We start from the raw sequence: 24,505 nt of genomic DNA, 5'->3' as shown, positions 1-24,505 counted from the left end.
ACATTACTTCTCTTCTCTCCAACTTCGCATTCACAATCTTTCCTTTATACCTTGCTAATTTAGAATTATCCACCTTGTCGGACTTCATGCCTTTATACACTTGACAAAACATAAAATTAACTTTCACTAACTCAGGGTTAACATCTAGGATGTCATCCCTAATTAGTTAAGTAATTATTTCGTTAAAAAAAATCCTTAACCCAAAATACCCATTTCTCTGTCTTGCTCTGTTATGCTTGTATATTGTTGTAACTGGTAAACTGACCATAACTCTGTTTGTATAGTTAGTACAATCCTCCATTCTTTTATATTTCATCATCATAGTGTTAGGTATCTATACCTAACTTTGCACATGTCTATGATAAGCTTGTGAAGCTTGCCAATCAAAACTTTATCTATTTTGCCAAATAAACTAAGTGATACTTAGAAAAATTTTGAAGTACAACTATCATAAATTAATCTTCATAATCTGTGCTCTTCACAAAATTGATATGTTTCCATAAATGATAATCATTAAATATCTTAACCTAGCCAAATTGCTAATAAATATAACATCAAATCATAATGACTTAGGTTGAGAAGTATTTGGCCAAGTAAACAAAATTTTTGAAGTGTCATTGAGTGTCCTAAATAATTGGAGCTTATAAAGTCAAGTGATGAGACAATCAAAGCTGTCTTGCCATATTTTATTCCTATAAGATAAATATGCTAATATTTATATTACATCTCGATCATAAATGTACCTATATCCATTTCCCACTATTTTGTTTGAAATAAAAACTATAAATCAATAGCTATATTGCAAAAATCATAATAACAATTGAATCTAATATACATCTCTTCCTTCTTCTTTATTATTAGAAAAAGAATAACTAAAATAAAATATAAATAGTTCAAAGTAGCAAACAACCTGCACAAAGGAACATTAGACTATTGTTACATCTTTACATTTCATGTAAACAAACTTAAAATCAACATTGCCCTCAAAGGTTATCCAACCTCATGAAAATAAGTACTTCTAGTTGCAAAAGCTTTGTATAGTCTCTTCGAAGTAATCTAAAGTGAGCCAAAATTAAGAGGAAAATTGTATATATGTTGAGTTGGCTCTCTAATCACGCAACTCAACATCAAAGTGCATAAGTTTTGAACAGATCAATATTTTTATCCATCTTGCCTCCAACAACAATAAGATTTGCCTCAAGAACATTAACTATGCTTGAATAACACAAAATGACAATCAGAAAAGGAAGTTGTCATGGCAAGCAGTGGACAAGAAAAAATACAACTTGGGAGTAAACAAACTTTGGATTCGATTGATAGGAAGCTCATCTGGAGGGGACAACTTGAGCTGAGATGTATGTTGTCCAATTAAAGGCAACATGATCCCAAAGGTTTTAGAAAACCTGAATGGCTTTATTAAATAGTCATTTGCAATTAAGATGTTTGTATGTAGCAAGAGGGGTATTATTAAGCTAAATGAGGCAGTTCCACCAAATGGAGGAGGAAGCAAAACTTAAGCCATGACTCAAGGATTTATTATACTAGGACAACTTTTTGAGGTTATTTACTAAGCTTTTCAAATAGAATTAAGGGGGGTTGGACCATGCAATTTAAAGTATGAGGCAAGTAGAAGTTTATCATTCCAATTGACCAAATCCCAAGATTGTCTAGTTTTAGCAATTTATATATGATGATGAATTAAATGTTTCCATGGGGCATCACCATCTATGGCCCTAACAATCCATTTACTAGTGAGGCAAACACCTTGGATGTATGGATCTATGATACCCAATCCTCCTTTATCCTTGGTTGAGTGCAATGGATCCAAGAAGTAATTGAAATGCCTTTCTTATTCCCCCACATAGTGTTGGAAATATAAGGTAGGCAAGGTTACTGAGAGGGGAGGGGTGAATCAGGAACCAATAAAACTTTATCTTAATTCACTAATTAATCCTTCATATAATATTTTGATCTAATTGCATGCATGAAAAAATGAAAGCAATAAAACATTCATAACACTTTGACACAAGATATGGTGAACTAGAAACCTTCCAAATAAAAAGTAAAACTAGGGTGGGGATGATACCCACAAGCTTTAGTACCGCAATATAAAGTTAACTTGTTAAGGCTTACAATTGACCACTTGTGGTGATATGCCTTGTTAAGAGCAATAAGGACTGTGAGGTCCACCTTGTTAAAGAATTTACAAACATACAATGAAGTATGCACTCAGTTAAGAGATTTAGAAAAAGACTGTTAAGTCTACCTTGTTAAGATGAATCGATGGCTGATCTTTGATCTACAACTCTAATTTGCTAAATGAGATTCCTTGTATTGAACGATCACCTGACTATGGTAGATAAATCTCTGTTGTCCCTTATACTACCTGTAGCCTTCTTCAATTCGTACTGATGTACTTCATAATTTTCTTCAATGACATGTTTAGATATAATACAATGCATTACATATATACCAATCCAAATAATAACTTACTAGAGTTAGCTACAATACAAATTTAATCATAATTCACAAAGTCGACCCAACTATTGTAACTCAGTTTTTGAAGACAAACTCGGTGATGTTCTGATACATGACAAACACTGTCAACACTCGACAATCTTTGGCACTTAGTTGAACTTGAAGCTTGACCCATACTAATCACTTCCAAGTAGATCAAACTCAACACTCACTTGAACTGGAAGCTCAACCCATACTAATCACTTCCAAGTAGCTCAAACTTAGTCAACACTGTGTGACTCGATGAACAATGAGAAACTCAGTAGTTGCTGAATTAGTTGGTTAACATTGCATGACTTGATCAACACTAGATTCACATAGTTAACACTGCGAGCTCGATAGACACTGTAGAACTTGGTTAACACACCAAAGCTTAGTTAATACTAGAGTCTCCATCATTTCCATTGAATAGCTCGGTAAACACTGCTACACTCGGGCTATACTACAAACTATTTTTGATGCTCGATAGATACTGTGTAGCTTAGCACGAACTGCAAACTATTTGTTTGGCTTAGTAGCAACTAAGACACTTAGTTAACACTACTGGATAAATGATAGGCTCGGTAGCAACTGTAGAGCCCGGTAGCAATGTAACCACTTGACTAAGTGTTGAGTTACTGATAGATATATTGACCTTAATGTCAACAATTAGATCATATAAAGTTCCTAATTAGTTGAGTCAGTTGATTGTAGCAAGCTTTAGACGACAACCAGCAAGAAAAAAATATAAACATGACTAGCAATAAGGACCTTGTTAGTAACTTGAATTCTACCAACCATGGAAAGAACCCTAATTAGTCCAATTGATAACTTTCTTTTTAATTTTATCAAGGAACCATTGCCACATATCTTTGAGGGAAACTCAAATGCCAAAAGGTATCCCAAGGTATCTTGTAATGACACCATGCTTTATCTCTCTCCATTCACTTGGGATCCAAGGTAGCTGAGATTGTGATCATGTCATGATGAACTCTATTTTATGCATAGCAAGCTTAGAACCTAACACAACACAAAATAGGTCCAAAACATCAAGTGTATTAGCCACTTCTTTTGTTGAATTCTGAATGGATATCATGCTATCATCAACAAAATTAGAATTGAGAGCAATTGCATTTCTAGGAAGTGTAATGCCACGAATAATTTTATTGTTGAGCATGCTAGAAAAGATATCCAAGTGCATCAACAACAAGAACATATAAAAACGGGGCAAAGGGACAGCCTTGACAGATGAATTTTTGCAAGTGAAAAGGAAGGGATAGATGACCATTAACAAGCACTCTAGCATTAAAGCCAAAGCCAAGCCAAGATAATATTTTAAGAATAAAGGACCAATGAATATGATCATAGGCTTTGTCAAATTCCAACTTGATAATGAGAGCATCTTGAGTAGATTGCTAGGCCCATTTGGTTGTCTCCCAAGCAAGGACAAGGTTATCTAGAATAAATATCCCTCTTAGAAACCCAATTTGTTTTGGGTGAACAATATCTTGGACAATATACTTAATTCTTCATACTAAGGCTTTAGCAATAATTTTGTAAGAAGTATTGAGAAGAGTTATGGATCTCCATCCATTCACAATATCTTCATCTTTGGCTTTAAAAATAAGTTTAATCAGCCCTTTTGTTGATGAATAATCCCTTCCTTATATTAAAATAAATACAATAAAATTACATATTCAAAAAAAAAAAGAAGATCGAAACAAAGATCACCCCAGGATTTAAAAATAAGTTTAAGCAGCCCTTAATTTATAGTGCATCCCAAAGATAAAGAGAAGATTCTAGCAAAATTTCTAACAAACGACCATAGTTCACCTAATATGTTTTGGAGGCTTCTAGAGTGTAGACTATAGCCATAGTCTTATACAAACCACATAATATTTTTTCAAAAAAAGGTACATAAAATATTTTGTTTCTCGTAAGCGTTTTGCCACGCAGATCGATCTCTCTAAATTTCTGGCACACATTTAACCCAACTTATCGCCTTCAAGTTTTCTCCGCCTTCAGTAGACATTTTGTCAAACATATCGCGCGCAGGTTCTCTAAATTTCACACACCCACTTTTTCAAACATACAGCTGCTAAAAAACGGAATCATTGGAAACGTCTTAAACCTTCGTTAAAAAACAATGGCAGCATTTGCCTCGTTCTGTATACAATCGAACTTCTCAATTGTAAATCCCCAGACCTCAGCTCACTGCCACAAGTCCTTGAAATCTTCAATTCCGAGCTTAAATAAGCGGAAGATAAAATTTGGTCGTAATAGGGGGCAAGTATATTCGCATGTAAGTATGAGTATAAGGCTTGAAGAGGGTGAGGACAGAGGAGGCGGAGGAGCTGGTTTACTTGAAAGGGACATAGTTTTCCCGCTAATCCCTGCTCCTGTTCCATTACTTGAACCTGACGCAGGTAAGTTTTTTCCTTGAAGAAATTTTTGTTTTTCAAATGCTTTATGGTAGTTGAATTAGACGCCGCAGGACTTAATGGAAGGGTTTAGAGATCACGTTTTGTATTGCTGTGAAATCAGACACATAAGATTCCTCTAGCGTGAAGATTTGACCTGTAGTATTTTTCCGTCAAATCCAGAAATTCCAATCTAAGTGCTGTGAAGTGTTGTCTGTAATTATTTATGGTCAATCAGTAACAATGAAAACTAGTACCGATTTATTTGTTTTATCAAATTTACGTCATGGCCTAGCTAGGTGCTAAATTGGCATCGGAGAACCATATTTTAGAAGCCCGCAATTGAGTTTCTTTTCATTTTGCTCAAATTCCTACTGCTAGGTTTCGAAGAAATCAAATCTTGACAAGCAATCTCCCATTGCCCTACACATATGCATTGTATAGGTGGTGGGAGTTGTTTGGATGCTGATCAGGCTAGACATTACTTGTGGTGGATGGGAATTTCCTTCTCTATTCCAAGGGTTTTTCTTTCCTTTTCCCTTTCTTTTCAAGTAAAGTCTTCAGCATTACCATCTCTAGATTCCATCCTCTGGATTCGAACCTGTGACCTCACGGCACTTGTTTTAAATTAAAAATCAGTACGGCTTTTTGAAGGATTTGGTTTCTCCATATGGTATTGATGTGTTGTAATACCTTCAGGTGGACAAAGCGGAAGAGTAAGCGACACTAGGGGTTCTGGAGGAGGCGAGAGATACAAGGTCCTTTTGCTTGATCATGAACGACATACTGAAAAACAAGGAAAGTAAAATGTTCTCATTTATTTCAAGTCTATATGAATTTTGAGGCTTATCTTTTAAAAAATCCACTTTAAGGATGTTCGAAGGAACTCTACATTTTTTTGGTTGTATTGTGTTTTCTATAAATGAAGAACTTATTCAAGTAAAAGCTTAGTGCACCTGGTTTCAATAAATTTGATTTGAAGAAAACTATAAAGACCAAAATCAAGCTTGCTTATGTGTGCACCAAAATGTTTATCAGGATTTTTCTATCTCCCAATTTGGGTTCTTTTTTCTTTCTTTGCATTTTTTAATGATTCTGATGTTCTTCTGGGACAAGTTATTCCAACTATGATCACTCAAAACAATGAAGCCGTAAAATAAAATTTTATTATCCTGATCATGGATGTTTCGAGCAAGTCTTCGAAGAAGCCATGCATGTTAATCCATGCCTCGGGCATGCATTTAAGGTTCATTCTTGCTATGTGATGATTGAGGGACGATCCTTGAAGTTCGATGTTCATCTTTTTCCAATATAAATGCATCTTCCTAATTTCTTTTAAGAGTCACTATATAGCAATCATGACAATGAATTAGTGGTTTTCTTTTTTAGCAGGATCACAGCATTAGATTTAGCTGACCTGCTAGTTTCTGTTATATGCATATATGGATCAAACTAAGTTCAATTTCTATTATTTATAATAATAAGTTATTTTGAGAATTTTTAAATTTAATTGTATATTTTTTTTTCTTAATACTTCAGATTATATTCTGTAATTCTATTATGCTAATGATAGATCACAGAATATAATATAAAACATTAATGCAAGAATAGACACAATTATCTCCAAAGCTTCTTAAAATAAATATCTAAACTAGTTGAATATTTATCTTCAGTTTTTTGAAAATTGAAAAAAGTAAAACATTACCATTTATATGAAGACAAATTAACAGCTGTATTCTTAAAATTTATCTTATAGCTGTTGAAGAGACTGTAATTAGATTTTTTTGAATAATGATTTTGTTTTATTGACTCTTTTTATTTGCATGGACATTCTTTTTCTCAATTAAGGATATGAAATTTAATTTGTATTACCATGCAGTGGCTGCAGTTTTGCCCAAAGTAGTGCCAACGGTTACTGCTGAGGAAGCAAAGAAATGTTTTCATGAATCAAGAAAAATAGGAGAGAGCCTTGTGACTGTTGCTGTTAAGGTATTTGAAATGGCATTATGTTTTGTTGCATTTCTGTAGGAAATGATTTTATGAGTGGATTTTACTTTTTTTTCATAGATGGTTTTTAAATGAAGCTCATTTATAAAATTATTTTAGTTATTGGATGTAGGAGTACGGACTTTTAGTCTGTATTTCTTCAGCTAAGAGCTATGGATTGAGGGGAATTCATTGTGTTGAATTTGTCTAGTGCATGATTCTGACTTCATCTCTTATTTCAACATCATAGGCTTACACTTAGTGAACCTTGATTTCTAGTGAGCTCATTAAGAACCTTTCAACTCTACCAATAGACCAAAGTGCTGGGTTACAAATGCAAAGATAAACTAATAAACATATATGAAACAATAATACAAAAATAGAAATACAAAATATAACACAACAAATTCTAGTGGTTCATCATATCTGATTACATCCATTTTCAAAAGTGAAATATTTTTATTAGCGCTACACCAGTTTACAATCTATGACATGTACAATTATTTATATGATTTTATACAGCTACTAAATGAAAAGATGGAAGATGGAAGAGAGGTGATTTCTATTCTTACAATCTCCCACTTGAAATTTAATTTATCTAATTAAAAATAATGATATTCCCTATAATTTTACATTTAATATTACATTATAACTAGACCCAGAGAAAATTAAATTTTAACTTAATAAAGTTTTATTCAAGGACAGACGAACATCTTCTACAAACGCAAACGAAATACCAAATACATTCCTCCACCCACAAAAAACAATTGAACACAATACAATGACTCGCTCCTTTAGTCCACTTCTCTACGTTTCGAATGCTTGCTACTAACTCTTAAACTTGTCTGGAAGACGTGTGTTGTAGAGCACGCTCAAATTCATGAAATACAATCTCAACTTCTCTCAAAGTCATTAGGCTCTAATCATCTTTAATAGACGGAGTTTGATTGCAAACCATGTGTGCTATTGGTAACCTTCGTAAACTGCCATCTTGTACAATGATGCGACTTCGGCCTAAAACTTCATTCATCGATGCACCGCCTCGTTTTTCTGAGGTCCTCAAATATGGGTCTAAATAGAAATTTGTAATTGGGCTGCCTGATAAGTCTTTGCGAGCATAGAACCTGACATCCTTGTTTCCACTAGAGTAAGATCATCTGTTGGTTTAATCTTAATATCAAAAAAAACTTTTTTGCAAAGTCTAAAAGGCCATTCAATACAGTGTCAATACATAGCCTTGCGAAGGTTGGTCCTTTGAATAGCTAATATTCAAACAAAATTTATCAGTAGTCGTCATTCTTAAACATCATATATTAAGGAAGAAATTAAGTTTAGAAAAATAAGTCAATTTTGACTATTTAACACTTTTAACTTAAGAATCAAGTCTTAATATATATGATGTTTAAACCATCCAATTATTAGCTTCTTCAGCATGACTCTCAAATTGAAGATCAACTGTCTATTATATTTGAATAGCACGACCAGCCTCCTCTTCTGTAACTTGTGCTTCTACAGGCCCCACAATGCCAGTTCCATCCTTCCCAAGTCCTGAGCCTTCTTGCCAGCTCATGTTACGCAACATGCAACATGCTAAGCTCATCTTTGGTGGCCTCATCTTCCTTTGCGTCCAAGCCCGTTTTTACCTTGTCATTTTCCATAGAAGCTCCAAGCTTTTGGCCAATCGCTGCCCTGATCCAAACAATCTGCTTCATCTATTTCCATTTCATCAATTTTGATGATGAAGTACCTATCAAGAGCTTTATTTATTTCTATCGGTGAAATTTTACATTCAACAACAACAATGTCTTTTCACTAGACACTACTCCACTCCTTTTACTTATATGTAAAATTACAATCTAAATTTTCAAAATCATAATTTCTAATGTCTACTTTCCAATTTCTTCCCATATGTTTATTTTGCTCCTTTCTTATTTCTTGCTGAGGTGATTTTTTCAGAAATTTTGAGCCAAAGCTTAGAGCTGCTATTAAGAATTGCTATCATTGCTTTCCCTTAATTGTCACTCTTTAACATATATAAATTATTCAATTTGCTTTCTTTTGCAATCTCTAAAATTCCTTTCCTCAACTTTCAGTTATTTGATTCAAATCTGCCATTACATTCTTTGAGAGGTCAATTGTCCAACTAAAATTGAATTTCTTGCAGTTACTTTCTTTTGCAATCACTCAAATTCCTTTCCTCAACTTTCAGTTATTTGATTCAAACCTGCCGTTTCATTCTTGAGAGGTTAGTTGTCCAATTAAAATTGAATTTTTTTCAATTGAGAGATATATTGAACATCTCGTAGCAGTCAACTATTTCCATCTGTTAGTTTTATCAAAACATTTCCTTTTCTAATAATATTAAGAGATTTATTATTTGATTAAAAAGTATTATCAAAATTACCACTTCGAAAAGTTTTGAAAAACTTCTTATATGTAGTAGTATGAAATGATACTCTCATATCGAGCTTCCAAACATTTGCTGTGATTTTTATTCTAGCTCAAACAAAAACATCACAATCTTCCATATATGCTTGTCGACTCCAAATAAGCTCTGATACCAGTTATTGAATAATGAACAGATAAAACTAATGAACATATACGAAACAATCATAAGAAAATAAAGATGAAAAATACACAACACAACAAATTATAATCAGTCACCAAACTTGGTGAACACTCACACACAAACCTATGCCCTTGGTATCAAAGTTGATGAGCGGGAGAATGAGCGTTGGCTGGAAGATGTGGAGAAGCGTTGGCTGCCGGCTGGGCTAGGGTTTTTCCCCTAGCTTGTTCTTGGTGTTTGATCTTTACTATTTTTCTTTACTATTTTTCTGTTCTGTTTGGATTGCTAGCTACTGGACATAATTTGTGTCGGTGTTTTTGGAGATCTTCTGCAGCCAATTTTGTATTGGGGTTCTATTGTTTGCATGGCAGGGCCTGGGATTTCTTCTCCGTTGGTGAGAACAGGTTCTTCTCCAACTATGCATGCAATGCGATCTGAATCGTTTTATTCAGGGGAGAGCTCCAAGCTGAAAAATGTTAATGGTTGTTTTCCGCGTAGCCATGATCGCCCTGTTCTGGTTATTCCTCCAACGGCTGTAATGGAGGACATTGATTATTGGACCAAGCATGCTTTGATATGCAAATTTCTTGGAATCCGGATTTCCCTATCCGCTCTTGAGGCATGGATCCGCCGCTCTGGGCAGGTGGAAGGCGATATGGAGATTATGTTGGCAGGGAATAGTTATTTTTTTGTTGTATTCTCTTGCATGTCTGATCGTGATCGTGTTTTTGAAGGAGGCCCTTATTTCTACAACCATGTGGGGTTATTTGTCAAACCTTGGCATTCAGGTTTTAATTCTGCTGAGGATCTCCCTTCAACAGTGCCAGTTTGGGTTCGCTTGCCTCGTCTTCCCTTGGAATTTTGGCGTGAAGACATCCTTCGACAAATTGCTGCTTTGTTGGGGAAGCCGGCTGCGATCGCACATCAATCCCTCGATAAAAAGGTTATTTCTTATGCTAGAATTTGTGTTGAAATTAATTTGAATAACCCATTACAAGATTCTTTGAAAATTTGTCTGGGGGATTCTTCTTGGGTGCAGCAGTTAGATTATGAATCCCTCCCTTTCCGTTACCGGATTTGTCATGAGTATGGTCATTTACTGCGGCAGTGCCCCCATAACTCGAGTTTCAAAGGAGTGGATCGTTCTACAGCTGGCAATGCTGGTGGTTTGGCAGATACTACAGGGAAAGGACAATCTCAAATGATTAATACTACCAAGGGGATGAATCCACAAGATGCTACAGGTAAGGGTAAGGCTCAAATGCAGGATAAGGATGGATTTACCCCTGTTCGCCCTCGAGCTAAGGGACGTAGTCAAAAGAGGCCTTTGAAAGAAAGATTATCTGATTCAGGTTTTAACCGCTTTGAGGTGCTGGATAGTATGGTTCTAGAGGAGGGTATTCCTCCTATCTCTTTTGATCCAGTTTGCCCAGATGAGAGATCTGTTCCTAATGATGCTTGTGGGGCATCTCAAGTTGTAGTATATCAGAACTGTGAGGTTCCTGTAGCTCCTGTGACAGAGGCTCTGGTGACTCCTGCAGTGTTGGAAGATAATGATGTTGTTTTGGCTGACTTGGTTAAGGATGTGCTACCATCAGGTAAGGGCAAGGGATCTCCTCTGCCCTTGGGGTTGCTGCCTCGACCCTTTAAGTGGGCTTCTTCTACTCCCCCTTTAAGGAGTGGGCGCAAAACAGACCAAGAGAAGATTAAACTCACAGGAGATATATTGATTGAGTCTGGTTCAGTGAAACCTTTGGATTCTCATTTTCCCAATTCTACCCAATGATGATTATTCTCTCATGGAATGTAAGGGGGTTGAATAGCATCCCTAGACAATAGGCTATTCATAACTTGGTGGTTGATCATAGTCCTGATGTTTTTTGTATCCAAGAGACTAAGCTCTCTGTGGAGTCTATGGTCCAACATGCCTCTAGTATTTGGTCTCGTGGCCAATGCCAGTGTGTTGGGGCAACAGGCAGTGCTGGTGGTTTAGCTATATTTTGGGATCCTCAAAAAATTTCTCCTCTTGGCTGGATGTCTTCTCGCTCAGCTCTCTCTATGGTAGCTTCTGCTCTAGACTCAGGAGAGGTAATCATGGTTACTAATGTGTATGCACCTGTTGATCTTGTGGGAAAGGAGGAACTTTGGGAACATATTCAATATGTTAGAAATTGTCATCCTTATCATCCTTGGGTGTTAACAGGGGACTTCAATTCAGTTTTAAGTCTGGAAGAGAAGCATGGTGGTTTGGCTAGATTGGGGCCTTCTTCTGCTCTTCTTCGGCAACACATATCTCTTTTGCATCTCTCTGATGTTAAGCCTTCTAATGGCCTCTATACCTGGAATAATCGCAGGACTGGTGTTGCTACTATCTCAGAACGTCTGGATAGATTTCTTGTTTCTTGCTTCTGGCTTAGTGGCACCCTTACTATCTCTTCAGAAATCCTTGATTGGAGGGGTTTAGATCATTGGCCAATCAAATTTTCCGCTATAGGGGCTTATATTCCGAAGCATCCTCCTTTTAAGTTCCAGTTGATGTTGCTTTGTGACTCCTCTCTTCATGATTTTGTTTTTTGTTGGTGGAAAGATGGTGCTCCTGCATATGGTACTGCAATGTTCTCATTTTCTAAAAGGCTTCAATATGTTAAAAGGAAGCTCAAGATATGGAATAGGGAATGCTTTGGGAACCTTCACTTTATGAAGAGGCTTGCTCAAGAAAATCTTGATGTCATCACAAGGGAGATTAGAGATCGAGGTTTCTCAGAGGATCTTGGCCAGGCTGAATCCCTTGCTTCTAGAGCTCTAGAAGAATGGGAACTTCGAGAGGAAATTTTTTGGAAGCAAAAGGCTCGAGTTGATTGGCTCCAGGAAGGTGATCGAAACACTACCTTTTTCCATAAAACAGTGCAATCTCGCCGGAATCAGAGCACTATCTCTTCTTTGGTTAATTCTCAAGGTATCCAACTGAATTCCTTGCCAGCTTTGTTCCAGGAGGCTATTTCATACTTCTCTACCCTCTTCTCTGAGGACTCTCCTCCTGCTGATAATGAAGAAAATATTATTTTGTCCTGTATTCCTTCCCTTATCACTCAGGAAATGAATGATTATCTCATGCATCCTATCTCTTTGGAAGAGCTGGAGGAGGTGGTCTTTGGCATGCCTAAGGGGAAGACCCATGGTCCTGATGGCTTTCCAGTTGAATTCTTTCAGGAATTTTGGGACATCATTAATCATGATTTGTGGGAGGTGGTTAAAGAATCCTATGCTAGCAAGCAGATGCTTCGAGCTTTGAACTCTACATTCTTGACTCTTATTCCTAAGAGAGAGGGTGCTAATCAATTGGAGTTTTTTAGACCAATTGCCTTATGTAATGTGGTTTACAAAGTTATTACTAAGCTGATTGCTGAGAGACTGAAAAGGTGGCTTCCCATTATTATCTCAGAAGAACAAGGTGGTTTTGTTGCTGGCAGACAAATTTTGGATGGGGTGGTTATTGCTACTGAGGCTATTCACTCTATGGCTACTTCAAGGGAGAGAGCCATGTTTGTTAAGCTGGATATGGCTAAGGCCTACGATAGAGTTAAATGGAGCTTCCTAAGGAGTATTCTTCTTTCTTTTGGATTTAGCTCTAACTGGGTGAGTTGGATTATGAGTTGTGTTACTTCTGCCTCTTTTTCTGTTCTTATTAATGGTCAACCTTCACAACTATTTGGTGCTTCTAGAGGCCTCCGCCAGGGTGACCCTCTCTCCCCATATCTATTCATCATCATGGCTGAAGGCTTGGGCAGATTCATTAAGCATCAGGTGTCCCAGAATTCTATTCAAGGCTGGCGGTGGGGTAATGGCTTACCTTCTCTTTCCCATCTTCAATTTGTTGATGATTCTACTCTTGCCGGTCTTGCTAGGATCAAGGAAGCTGAAGCCTTTCGACATGCTTTGGACGTTTATTTGGCAGCTTCAGGCCAGAAAGTTAATGAGCACAAATCTTTCATTTACTTTTTTAACTCTCCTGATTCTATTCAACACAGGATTGTTGGTATCCTACGGTTTCAGATAGGTTCACTTCCTTTGACTTATCTTGGCATTCCTATTGCTATTTCCAGGCAGCCACGTCTCTTCTGGCAAAATTTGATTACCAAGCTTCAGGATAAGGTAAATCATTGGACTCATAGATGGCTTTCTATTGCTGCCCGGGTTACTCTTCTTCAAGCTGTTATCCAAGCTCTTCCTACTTATAGAAGCATGGTTCATGCTGCACCTATTTACTTTCTCAAGGAATTTGATGCTCTTTCTCGACAATTCCTTTGGAGTGGTAATTTGCGTAGTACTAAATGGAGCTTGGTTAATTGGGCAACTGTTTGTAGGCCTAAATGTCATGTCCCCAATTTTTGGTGACAGTTCAATTTAATTAATTTAATTAATCTGGTTGTCCAAAATAATGAATATTTTAAGGACGACTAATTAATTATTTTAATTAAATGAATAAATATTAAAAGATAACTTTATATTTAATAAAGTGACTTGGATTATAAAAATATTTAATAAAGTCACTTGAGGGATAAGATCAAAAATGTTCTAGAAGTCTCTGGAGAGGATGGAGAGAAAAGAATAAATAGGCACCCCGGGGCTCCATTCGAATCAAGCAGTTGTTTATCTACCTTTTGGTTTCAGATTGTGATTCAATCACAGGTGCATTGTGGAACCTAGGGTTTTCGCAATTGTCACAGTTGGCCATTGAGAACGATAACTCTCAATAGGTGCGCAATTTTGAGGGTGTGAAATATCATCTGAATTATTGCAGATTGGAGGTGACGTTACAGTCATTTCATCGGGGCAGAATCTGTGGCCAAGGGCCAACGTGGGAGGAACATTGTGTGAATTATTTGTAGAATAGAGATAGCTGCAGTATAGAATCGCCTTTGTTCTTTGTCAGCCAAGATTGAGGAAGAAAATCCATCTGTATTAGCAACGATTGGAAATATATGTATGATTTCTCATCTCTTACGATTTTCCTAAAAAACCCTTTCAGCGAATTCAAAAGCCGAGCACCCTCCAGCAGATTCTAATACTTATCATCGATGTGCGAGTTTCATACATTACCGACGACATCAGAAATTGCATAGGCATTTAAGGATCAAAGAACGGAAGACGACTTTCATGCTTGATCAATAGCCAACGGATATCAACAAGGGTGTTGTGCCTCAAAGACAAGCCGAAGGCAATTTAATTAAAGGTGGCGTTTGATACATTAAATCGCATAGACTAGACTGCCGATTTAAAGCAGGAGGACGACAGTATATATTGAATTTCATTACGGTTTGTATGGAATCTGCAGTCGGGCAGGAAGGCGCGGTCTTGGTGTGGTATCGATGACTCACAATCCTCATGCATTTTTCGTCATTGTTTAAGGATTAGTGAATATCACAGGACTTGGGAAAATTTTCGGGCCAGAGCTAGGGTTAAATTACTACATAACTATATTGGGGGTCGAGGTGCATTTGTATGGGCCGGCAGCTAGTCCAGACCCCGTTCCCGACTCTGTTCAGAAACTGCTCTTCCGCAGCTAACTAAGTGCAGATCGCAGGAAGGGACACATAACTTCAGGCAAGCTCTGTCACGCGAGCAGCGCATTGCATGTACATTGTTCAGACATCCGCATCCAAACCTTGGCAAAACGTCAGACAGTGATAACATCATAAAAGATCCACAGTCGGGCCCAACTGCAGGAGCGTCTGGGCAGTGAGGGCACCATCTAAACAAATATCAATTACATCGCGATTTCAATACATCGGCAGCCGTGACGAAATATGGAGTAAATAATGTCCAGTGTATAGTTTTGAATCTACGGCAATAGCAATAGGACGAAGTCGGAACTTGTTACCGGCAGAACAAATGATAGTTCGAACTCACGCACCAGTCATGGGATTCCTTTGAAGATAATTTGTTCCATTGCTAGCACTCATGAACCAGTAACTTGGCTTTCTGACCCGAAATTAACAATCAAGGCACGGGGGAGTTATTCCGTCTCATACTTGAGACAGCTAGACGAAGTATCGACCAGACTACGGATGAAGAGTTAGCTCAGACTATCATATTCAGGGGGTCAGCATTTCCAGTTTGGTGTGCAAATTTGGCTAGACGTCTAGCATTTAGGCTCATACTACCAGCACCGACATCTGCTAGCAACCTTGGTTGCCACAATCGGAGTTGGCATGGAACTCAAATACCAACGAACGTTTCAGGTGCCTAGTTAGCTATTTGTTATAAGCTATAGTTGTAATAACCAATAATTGCAATTCAAGGATTGATCTCAGTTTGCTTAATTTACATGTTATTTGTTTAAGTACTTGTATACAAATAATAAATGAAAAAGCATTCATCCAACACCTCTCTAGAGTGAGAGCCAGCAGGACTCTTACAGTGGTATAAAAGCCATTACAGTGAAATCAGAGCTTGTTGGCTAATTGTTTGACGAAATGTCAAACTCTTGAAGTTTAAGATTTTGGTGTTTAAAGAGGCAATAACCTGTTGGGGTTATTTCAGTGGTATCAGAGCGGTTTTCTTGCCATCCTGTGGGGTGAGAACCGAATTACATGAGTGATCAACACTCTACTTCAACCAAGATGGACAGGTACAGCACAAAGTCTCCGAGGACACAATCTTGGACAAGTAATAGACATAGTATTCAGAGTCGGAATTGTGGAAAGGAGGACTATTCAGGCATTCAGGATGAGCTCAGAAAAATCAGACATAACATGTCTGAACTGTTGGTTAAGCACCACCGTATGATTGACAGGCTGTCTGACCCAGCTAAGGTGAATAAATCAACTGGATTCCGTTTTGTCAAATCTTCTCGCAAAGCACTAGCTGATACAGTGGGCGATGTTACTAGGAACCTTAATGAGGAGTTCGAGAAACAAGTGTGCAACTGATCAGAGGTTTCAGTTCGGTCACAGGAAGAAGTGGTGAAGGATATTACGCTGATGGATAGTAACTGTAAACTTGATACTCAAGTTGAGACAATTGAATACGGGTTTCCCAAGGGTGATGTTTCAGGTACTCAGGGTAGTTTGGTTCCGACAGGCAATGATTACAGTGAGGCGAGTTCAGATGATGATGAGGATGTTGATGGTAAGATACTAGGTAGAGATGAGCAAACACTGAGTATCCATGATTTTGCTAAGAGAGAGTACCAGGCTCAGTTAGATGCTTTGTCACATAAGGATGAAACTGGTAGTACTTCACATGATTTGTCCAGCCAGCTGAAGGTAAGCAAAGATAGTATTGTGGCTTCTTTATCTCATCATGACAGGATGCGGGAGATGTTAGAAGAGCACATCCAGATGATTCAGTTACAAGGAAGACATAAGGGAGTTCAGGCAAAATCTTCTTGTTGTGACTTACATGCAATTGGTGAAGGAAGGGGAACGACGAAGTTGAGCTATTTACATCTTCTATCAGATCGTGACCATCTTCTAAGCCTTGCCAAAGACTATTCAGATGCCTTGAGGAGGAAGGAGGAGGAGGTTGTCAAGCTTTCTCGCGAGCTTGAGGACACCCGAGCAACTTTGGCTTTACAGGACTGGGAGAGACATGCGAATGAGCATGGCATGGAGCTAAGTTTAATTTCATCTGGCACATCTAACACTCAGCTTTCTACATTTGACGGATCATATGTGGTAGCTGATAATGTTACGAGTTCATCTTGCATTCACATCTAGGATACAAGGACAATGGCAGACAGGTATGTGAAGTTAGTTGGTATTGGTCACATTACTCAGGTAAGGAGTCTGCTTGAGTTACCAGTTGTTTCTTGTTTACGGATATGGACTCGAGAATGTTTCAGCAACATTTGGGATTCAATTAACTGGAGATGTTTTAATGGTAGCAATAATTGCTTGGATGCTATCATGGATTTGATTAGCAGAATACACGGTGTTGTCTTTCCTTGTGCCAGCAGTTTGTCCGATGTTGGTATTAGTCTTTATACACCGTTGTTGGGTTTGGTTCATATTTCCAGTCGACCATTCTTGCTGAAAAGTGTTGAAGATTTTTCATATTTGGCAGCGTGTCCAGATGAGTCCCAGGATCTTTTTGGCCTTGATGATATCCAGGAGGATGAAATGGACAATTTTGAAGATTCAGCTTCTTTGACAAATTCTTTGGGTACAGAGGAATTAGACAGCAGTACTACAGGTTTTGACACTCTGGATATTGATATGGACCTTGGAGATGATTCGCGAGATATGGATGATAATAATGAGGATACTCCTTTAGACCAAGCACTAGAAGAGGCTTGTAGGAGACAGTCCAGCCAGAGCCATCGTGTGACTAGCCAGTTGAAAGTTAGTGAGCAAGACATTGTTATCGCTTGTGAGCATTTTGATACTGCTCATCAGTTGTTGGCCGTCACTGGTTGGGGTACTTCTATGATGGATGAGTCCAACGGTGGTTACTTTTCTTTGGCAGAGATTCATGCCTTGCGTGAAGCTGTTCGGATTTTGAAGCAGGATTACTTACGATTGGTAGCCGACCGTGATCACCTGGTTGAGTGGGGGAGTACAGCCTATGAGGCACTCTTGGATCGTGAAGAGGAGGTGAGTGAGCTTTCCCAGGAGCTCATAGCGACTACTGAGGCTTTAGAGGATACACGGCGGGATCTACAGAAGTCGCAGTTTCAATTGAAGGAGGTGACCGTGGAGTTGGAGCATTTGCGGTCAAGACCAGCCCCAGACCCAGTTCATTTGACTATTGAGGTGGACGATGGTAAGTACACTTCCACAGTTGCTACTAAGGAGCATATTGTTGAGGCTGACACACATATTCAGGATTTGGTAGTAGCTGGTTCTAATGAGTTCGGGATACCGGTAGAGTCTAGTTTCCAGATTGATTCTTCTTAGATAGTTGATAGTGTGGTACAGTTGAATATGCCACCCTTACAGGAGGACCAGTTGTGGTGTAAAGGGGAGTATGTTAATGTTTCCTCATATAATTTTTACTGAACCGTTCATGGAGTATTTGATGGATAGTGCATGTGTTCATTTGGACTCGCATAAAGTGACAGAAGGTGTTCTCATCCAAGATACTAGTGTTATTTGCAGATTGGTTGAGAAGATTATAGGGGTCCTTGCTACTATGCTACCTCACAGGGATCTCGAGGAAGGGTTTGTTGAGCAGAATGCATGGGATCCTATCCAGCCTACAGTCACTCGGAGTCAGAAAATGGAGCCATCTGTTGATTCCCAATTTAGTGAAGATGAGCCAGCAGCAGAGGTTGGAGGTCCTTATCGGCGTTATGCGGTAGGGTATGCTTGTCATTTTTCTTTTGACACAGAAATAGAAGATTTTATTTCACGCAGATGTAGATTGGCTCCAGTTTCTTACCATCCATTAAGGGATAGATTGGCACCATCTTTTGAAAATAAAATTGGTAGTAGCAAGTTACTTAGCTTGCAGCATCGACACACCCGGAGCAGTTTTTCAGAGATTGGATTTGATGGCAGTGATTCAAGTACCTATGGCTGTTATCATATATATAGTGCAGTTGGGTGCAGGTGTCAATTAGACAGGGACTTGAGTTTTGATAGAATTGATGTTTCAGTTGGCTTGAGTTCCGCAGAATGGTTTCTTATACTGACATCTACAGTTGGTTTTCAGATGATTTCATCAGAGTTGTCAGTTGTTTGGATGTTGAGTACAGTTTCTCAGATACGGGTATTGATGATTTCTCCACGGGAGTATGACGAAGATTGGGATGACATACAGATTTACATTTGGGACCCAGGCATACTGATTGGTTTATGGTTCAGCCATCGCTTGGGGACAAGCAATTTCAGGAAGGGTGGACTGTCATGTCCCCAATTTTTGGTGACAGTTCAATTTAATTAATTTAATTAATCTGGTTGTCCAAAATAATGAATATTTTAAGGACGACTAATTAATTATTTTAATTAAATGAATAAATATTAAAAGATAACTTTATATTTAATAAAGTGACTTGGATTATAAAAATATTTAATAAAGTCACTTGAGGGATAAGATCAAAAATGTTCTAGAAGTCTCTGGAGAGGATGGAGAGAAAAGAATAAATAGGCACCCCGGGGCTCCATTCGAATCAAGCAGTTGTTTATCTACCTTTTGGTTTTAGATTGTGATTCAATCACAGGTGCATTGTGGAACCTAGGGTTTTCGCAATTGTCACAGTTGGCCATTGAGAACGATAACTCTCAATAGGTGCGCAATTTTGAGGGTGTGAAATATCATCTGAATTATTGCAGATTGGAGGTGACGTTACAGTCATTTCATCGGGGCAGAATCTGTGGCCAAGGGCCAACGTGGGAGGAACATTGTGTGAATTATTTGTAGAATAGAGATAGCTGCAGTATAGAATCGCCTTTGTTCTTTGTCAGCCAAGATTGAGGAAGAAAATCCATCCGTATTAGCAACGATTGGAAATATATGTATGATTTCTCATCTCTTACGATTTTCCTAAAAAACCCTTTCAGCGAATTCAAAAGCCGAGCACCCTCCAGCAGATTCTAATACTTATCATTGATGTGCGGGTTTCATACATTACCGACGACATCAGAAATTGCATAGGCATTTAAGGATCAAAGAACGGAAGACGACTTTCATGCTTGATCAATAGCTAGCGGATATCAACAAGGGTGTTGTGCCTTAAAGACAAGCCGAAGGCAATTTAATTAAAGGTGGCGTTTGATACATTAAATCGCATAGACTAGACTGCCGATTTAAAGCAGGAGGACGACAGTATATATTGAATTTCATTACGGTTTGTATGGAATCTGCAGTCGGGCTGGAAGGCGCGGTCTTGGTGTGGTATCGATGACTCACAATCCTCATGCATTTTTCGTCATTGTTTAAGGATTAGTGAATATCACAGGACTTGGGAAAATTTTCGGGCCAGAGCTAGTTTTAAATTACTACATAACTATATTGGGGGTCGGGGTGCATTTGTATGGGCCGGCAGCTAGTCCAGACCCCGTTCCCGACTTTGTTCAGAAACTGCTCTTCCGCAGCTAACTAAGTGCAGATCGCAGGAAGGGACACATAACTTCAGGCAAGCTGTGTCACGCGAGCAGCGCATTGCATGTACATTGTTCAGACATTCCCATCCGAACCTTGGCAAAACGTCAGACAGTGATAACATCATAAAAGATCCACAGTCGGGCCCAACTGCAGGGGCGTCTGGGCAGTGAGGGCACCATCTAAACAAATATCAATTACATCGCGATTTCAATACATCGGCAGCTGCGACGAAATATGGAGTAAATAATGTCCAGTGTATAGTTTTGAATCTACGGCAATAGCAATAGGACGAAGTCGGAACTTGTTACCGGCAGAACAAATGATAGTTCAAACTCACGCACCAGTCATGAGATTCCTTTGAAGATAATTTGTTCCATTGCTAGCACTCATGAACCAGTAACTTGGCTTTCCGACCCGAAATTAACAATCAAGGCATGGGGGAGTTATTTCGTCTCATACTTGAGACAGCTAGACGAAGTATCGACCAGACTACGGATGAAGAGTTAGCTCAGACTATCATATTCAGGGGGTCAGCATTTCCAGTTTGGTGTGCAAATTTGGCTAGACGTCTAGCATTTAGGCTCATACTACCAGCACCGACATCTGCTAGCAACCTTGGTTGCCACAATCGGAGTTGGCATGGAACTCAAATACCAATGAACGTTTCAGGTGCCTAGTTAGCTATTTGTTATAAGCTATAGTTGTAATAACCAATAATTGCAATTCAAGGATTGATCTCAGTTTGCTTAATTTACATGTTATTTGTTTAAGTACTTGTATACAAATAATAAATGAAAAAGCATTCATCCAACACCTCTCTAGAGTGAGAGCCAGCAGGACTCTTACAGTGGTATAAAAGCCATTACAGTGAAATCAGAGCTTGTTGGCTAACTGTTTGACGAAATGTCAAACTCTTGAAGTTTAAGATTTTGGTGTTTAAAGAGGCAATAACCTGTCGGGGTTATTTCACTAAAAAGGAGGGTGGTCTTGGTTTTCGATCTACTCTATTGAGTAGTCAAGCTTTGGCTGCTAAACTTTATTGGCGATGGTGCTCTGGACAACATCAACTTTGGGCTTGTATTATCACTCATAAATATTTTCATGGTGCTGATCCTTGCTTTGTTTCTACACTTCCTCTTGAAGGTCGTGGCTCAATGGTTTGGCATACTTTGAAGACAGGTGCGATGTTGGTGAAGAGGGGTCTGTTCTGGATATGTAAAGGAGGTTCTCAGGCTTTGTTTTGGTCTGATGCTTGGGATGGATTCCCTTCCATTTTATCCATATACCCTTATCTTCAGCCTCTTTGTGACTCTTTTCTTGCCGCTGGATGGGATAAAGTGGCTCATTACAAGACTCCTTATCAATTGGGACTGTTGTTGGTTATAGATGGAAGCATTCCTTTGATTGGCCTCCTGGAGGTACAGACATGGATCGTCAGGAGCTTTCTCAAATTTTGGCCTCTAGAGAGTGTTCTTCTTTGCTTGGTCCAAATGTTTTGGCTTGGGGCGGTACTTTGTCTGGTAAATATCATGTCTCTGCTGGGTATCAGGAGATAACTAGACAATTATTTGGGGATGCTGAGGTCCCTTGGTGGAAGCAAGTTTGGAATAAAGTTTCTTGGTCCAAGTGCAATTTTTTCATGTGGCTAGTGGCTCACAACCGTTGTCTTACTTGGGATAATCTTTGTAAACGTGGATTTCAGGGCCCCTCTTATTGTGTTTTGTGTGGTAATGGCGAGGAGTCTGTCTCCCATCTGTTCTTCCATTGCTCCTATTCTACTCAGATATGGCACCTTTGGTGGAGCGCTTGGGGTTGCTCTTGTCGGCATGCTTCCTCTTTGCCTGAGTTCTGGGCCCGCTTGGGTAGTGCTCCCTCCAAGTCTTCTTCTCTCCATGCTACTTGGATTGCTGGCCCATCTTTCATGCTTTGGCATATCTGGTTGGAGAGGAATCGTCGCATATTCCAAGATGTTCGGCTTGGTGTTTTGCATCTTTGGTGGAAAATATCACATTCTCTTCAGGAAACTATTCTTGTGAAGTGTGAGCTTGATGGGGTTATGGATCCGGTTGATCTTGCTATCTATAATCGCCTCAATTTTCATTTGCAGGATGGGGTTGCAGCTCATAGGTTTCTTTCTATGTCCAGGCAGCTTCACCATCAGAGGAAGGGTTGGGTTAACCGGGATGGGCACTGGACTCCTCCTCCTTGTGGAGTTCTGAAAATTAACACTGATGGTTCTTCCCGCGGGAATCTTGGTCCGGCTGGTATTGGCGGAGTGGCTCGTTGTAGTTCTGGGGATGTTAAATTTTTCTTCTCAGTTCATAAGGGTGATTATACTAACAATCTCATGGAAGCTCAGGCTATTTTATATGCTGTGGAACAGTGTTGCTTGCGGGGATGGAGTAAGATTATTTGTGAGTCGGATTCCCAGGTGGTGGTGAACATGCTTTCTTCGCAAGAGCTTGTGGATGTTAGTTGGCAGCTGGCCACTGTTGTTAAGCAGATTCTTTTCTTCTCTTCCTCTTTTCAGTTCATTAGGTTCATGTATATTCCTCGTGAATGGAATAGAACTGTTGATTGTTTAGCCAAATGGGCTTCTAGTCATGATCCGGGTTGGAATATTAGGGATAGGGGGCAACTGTCCTTTGAGATGGTGCAAGAATTTGATGATCTTGTTGCTCAGGATCGAGCTCCTTGTTGAGCTCTCCTTGTTGTATTCCTTTCTATCTTAATAAATTTTTACCTCTCTTTTTGCACACAGTCACCAAACTTGGCTACATCTATTTTCAAATTAGAGAAATGTCTTTAATAGTATTAGATCAATACTACAATCGACAGCATGTACACAACTGTTTATATAAACTTATGCAACTAAGAGATGAGAGGTAAAAGTTCATCTAACCTTTAGACTCTATATTCCAACAGAAAGGCCCATTTAAGAAGAATTCTGAATGAAACAAATTGAAATGTTGCCCTTTGCTTCTTAATAGTGATGTATCATGTGTTGTTGGAAGAGCAATCCTCACATCAATCTTCAAAAGGGGCATATGTTGGCAGCATTACACTTCATCATCTCATATGATATCCAAGTTTTGAGTCTCTGTCTACATAAACAAGGAAAACTAGGAAGAGTGTGAATAAATAAAAAAATAAAAATTCTCTGTAATATGAAGTGGCCGATATCTCAACGTTAGAACACCCCAACATGCGAAGGGGCTAGTTTCTGATATACCACCTGGTTTCATCTGCTAGTGATATGGGAATGTGTGCGCTATTGGGATTCTCTTATTACGATTTGCCTTGTCACTTCAATTTTTACTGCACAGAAGCTTCTGTATATGCACATTAATACTCTCAACTGGAATTTGTATTATTTTCTCTTTACAATCCTCTGATTATGATTTCTTTTTTAACAGGAACATGCAGAGTTCTATGCTCAAATGATGGCCCGTTCTGGGCTGCGATCTGCCATAGAACCAGATGGTGATGTACTATGAAACTGTATTCAGAAAGCAGTTCAGTTTTGAATGATCGAATTTGATTCGATTTCAAGAATACTTCTGGATCAGAATGTGTAAGAGGTTTTACATCCAGAAACATTCTTTGAATTGATGATATGGTCTGGCAAATATCATGTTTCTAATTGATTCGATTTATAGACGAATACTTCTAAGAGCAAGGATCGAGCGATGTAAGCTTGGAAAAGTAGCAATAGCACTAGCCAAACAGAATTCAATTCAATTTTAAAGTGTACACGTTAAGGATTAGCCTCATTTTTGCAGTTGAATATTTTATTTGGCATTTCCATTCCGTTTCCCATCTATGTTGATGTAACATTTATCATATATATTATAAAATCTTATATATAAGGTTAGAGCTGAATTATCATAAAGAGAATTTGAACTGTGTAGGAGAAATTTGCACGAGAATTTATTTTGGTAATAGATGGTTATACAAAAAGTGTTTAGCTTTCTGATATTGGTGC

General features: G+C 38.6%; 1 protein-coding gene across 1 annotated transcript; it reads left to right on the top strand.

The window, feature by feature from the left end:
• Positions 1–4,443: 4,443 nt before the first annotated feature.
• On the top strand, positions 4,444–24,287 carry LOC149528021 (ATP-dependent Clp protease adapter protein CLPS2, chloroplastic-like). Its single transcript, XM_089808999.1, has 4 exons — positions 4,444–4,922; positions 5,616–5,714; positions 6,796–6,905; positions 23,937–24,287. Exons 1-4 carry the CDS (start codon positions 4,643–4,645, stop codon positions 24,015–24,017), a joined length of 570 nt encoding a protein of 189 aa, XP_089665125.1. The 5' UTR covers positions 4,444–4,642; the 3' UTR covers positions 24,018–24,287.
• Positions 24,288–24,505: the final 218 nt, after the last annotated feature.

The sequence above is a fragment of the Cupressus sempervirens genome, chromosome 11 (genome assembly GCF_028749045.1).
Source record: "Cupressus sempervirens isolate cs-2001-9-10 chromosome 11, ASM2874904v1, whole genome shotgun sequence".
In the NCBI taxonomy this organism is placed as follows: Eukaryota; Viridiplantae; Streptophyta; class Pinopsida; order Cupressales; family Cupressaceae; genus Cupressus; species Cupressus sempervirens.
This window is presented reverse-complemented; position numbering and strand designations above follow the sequence as displayed.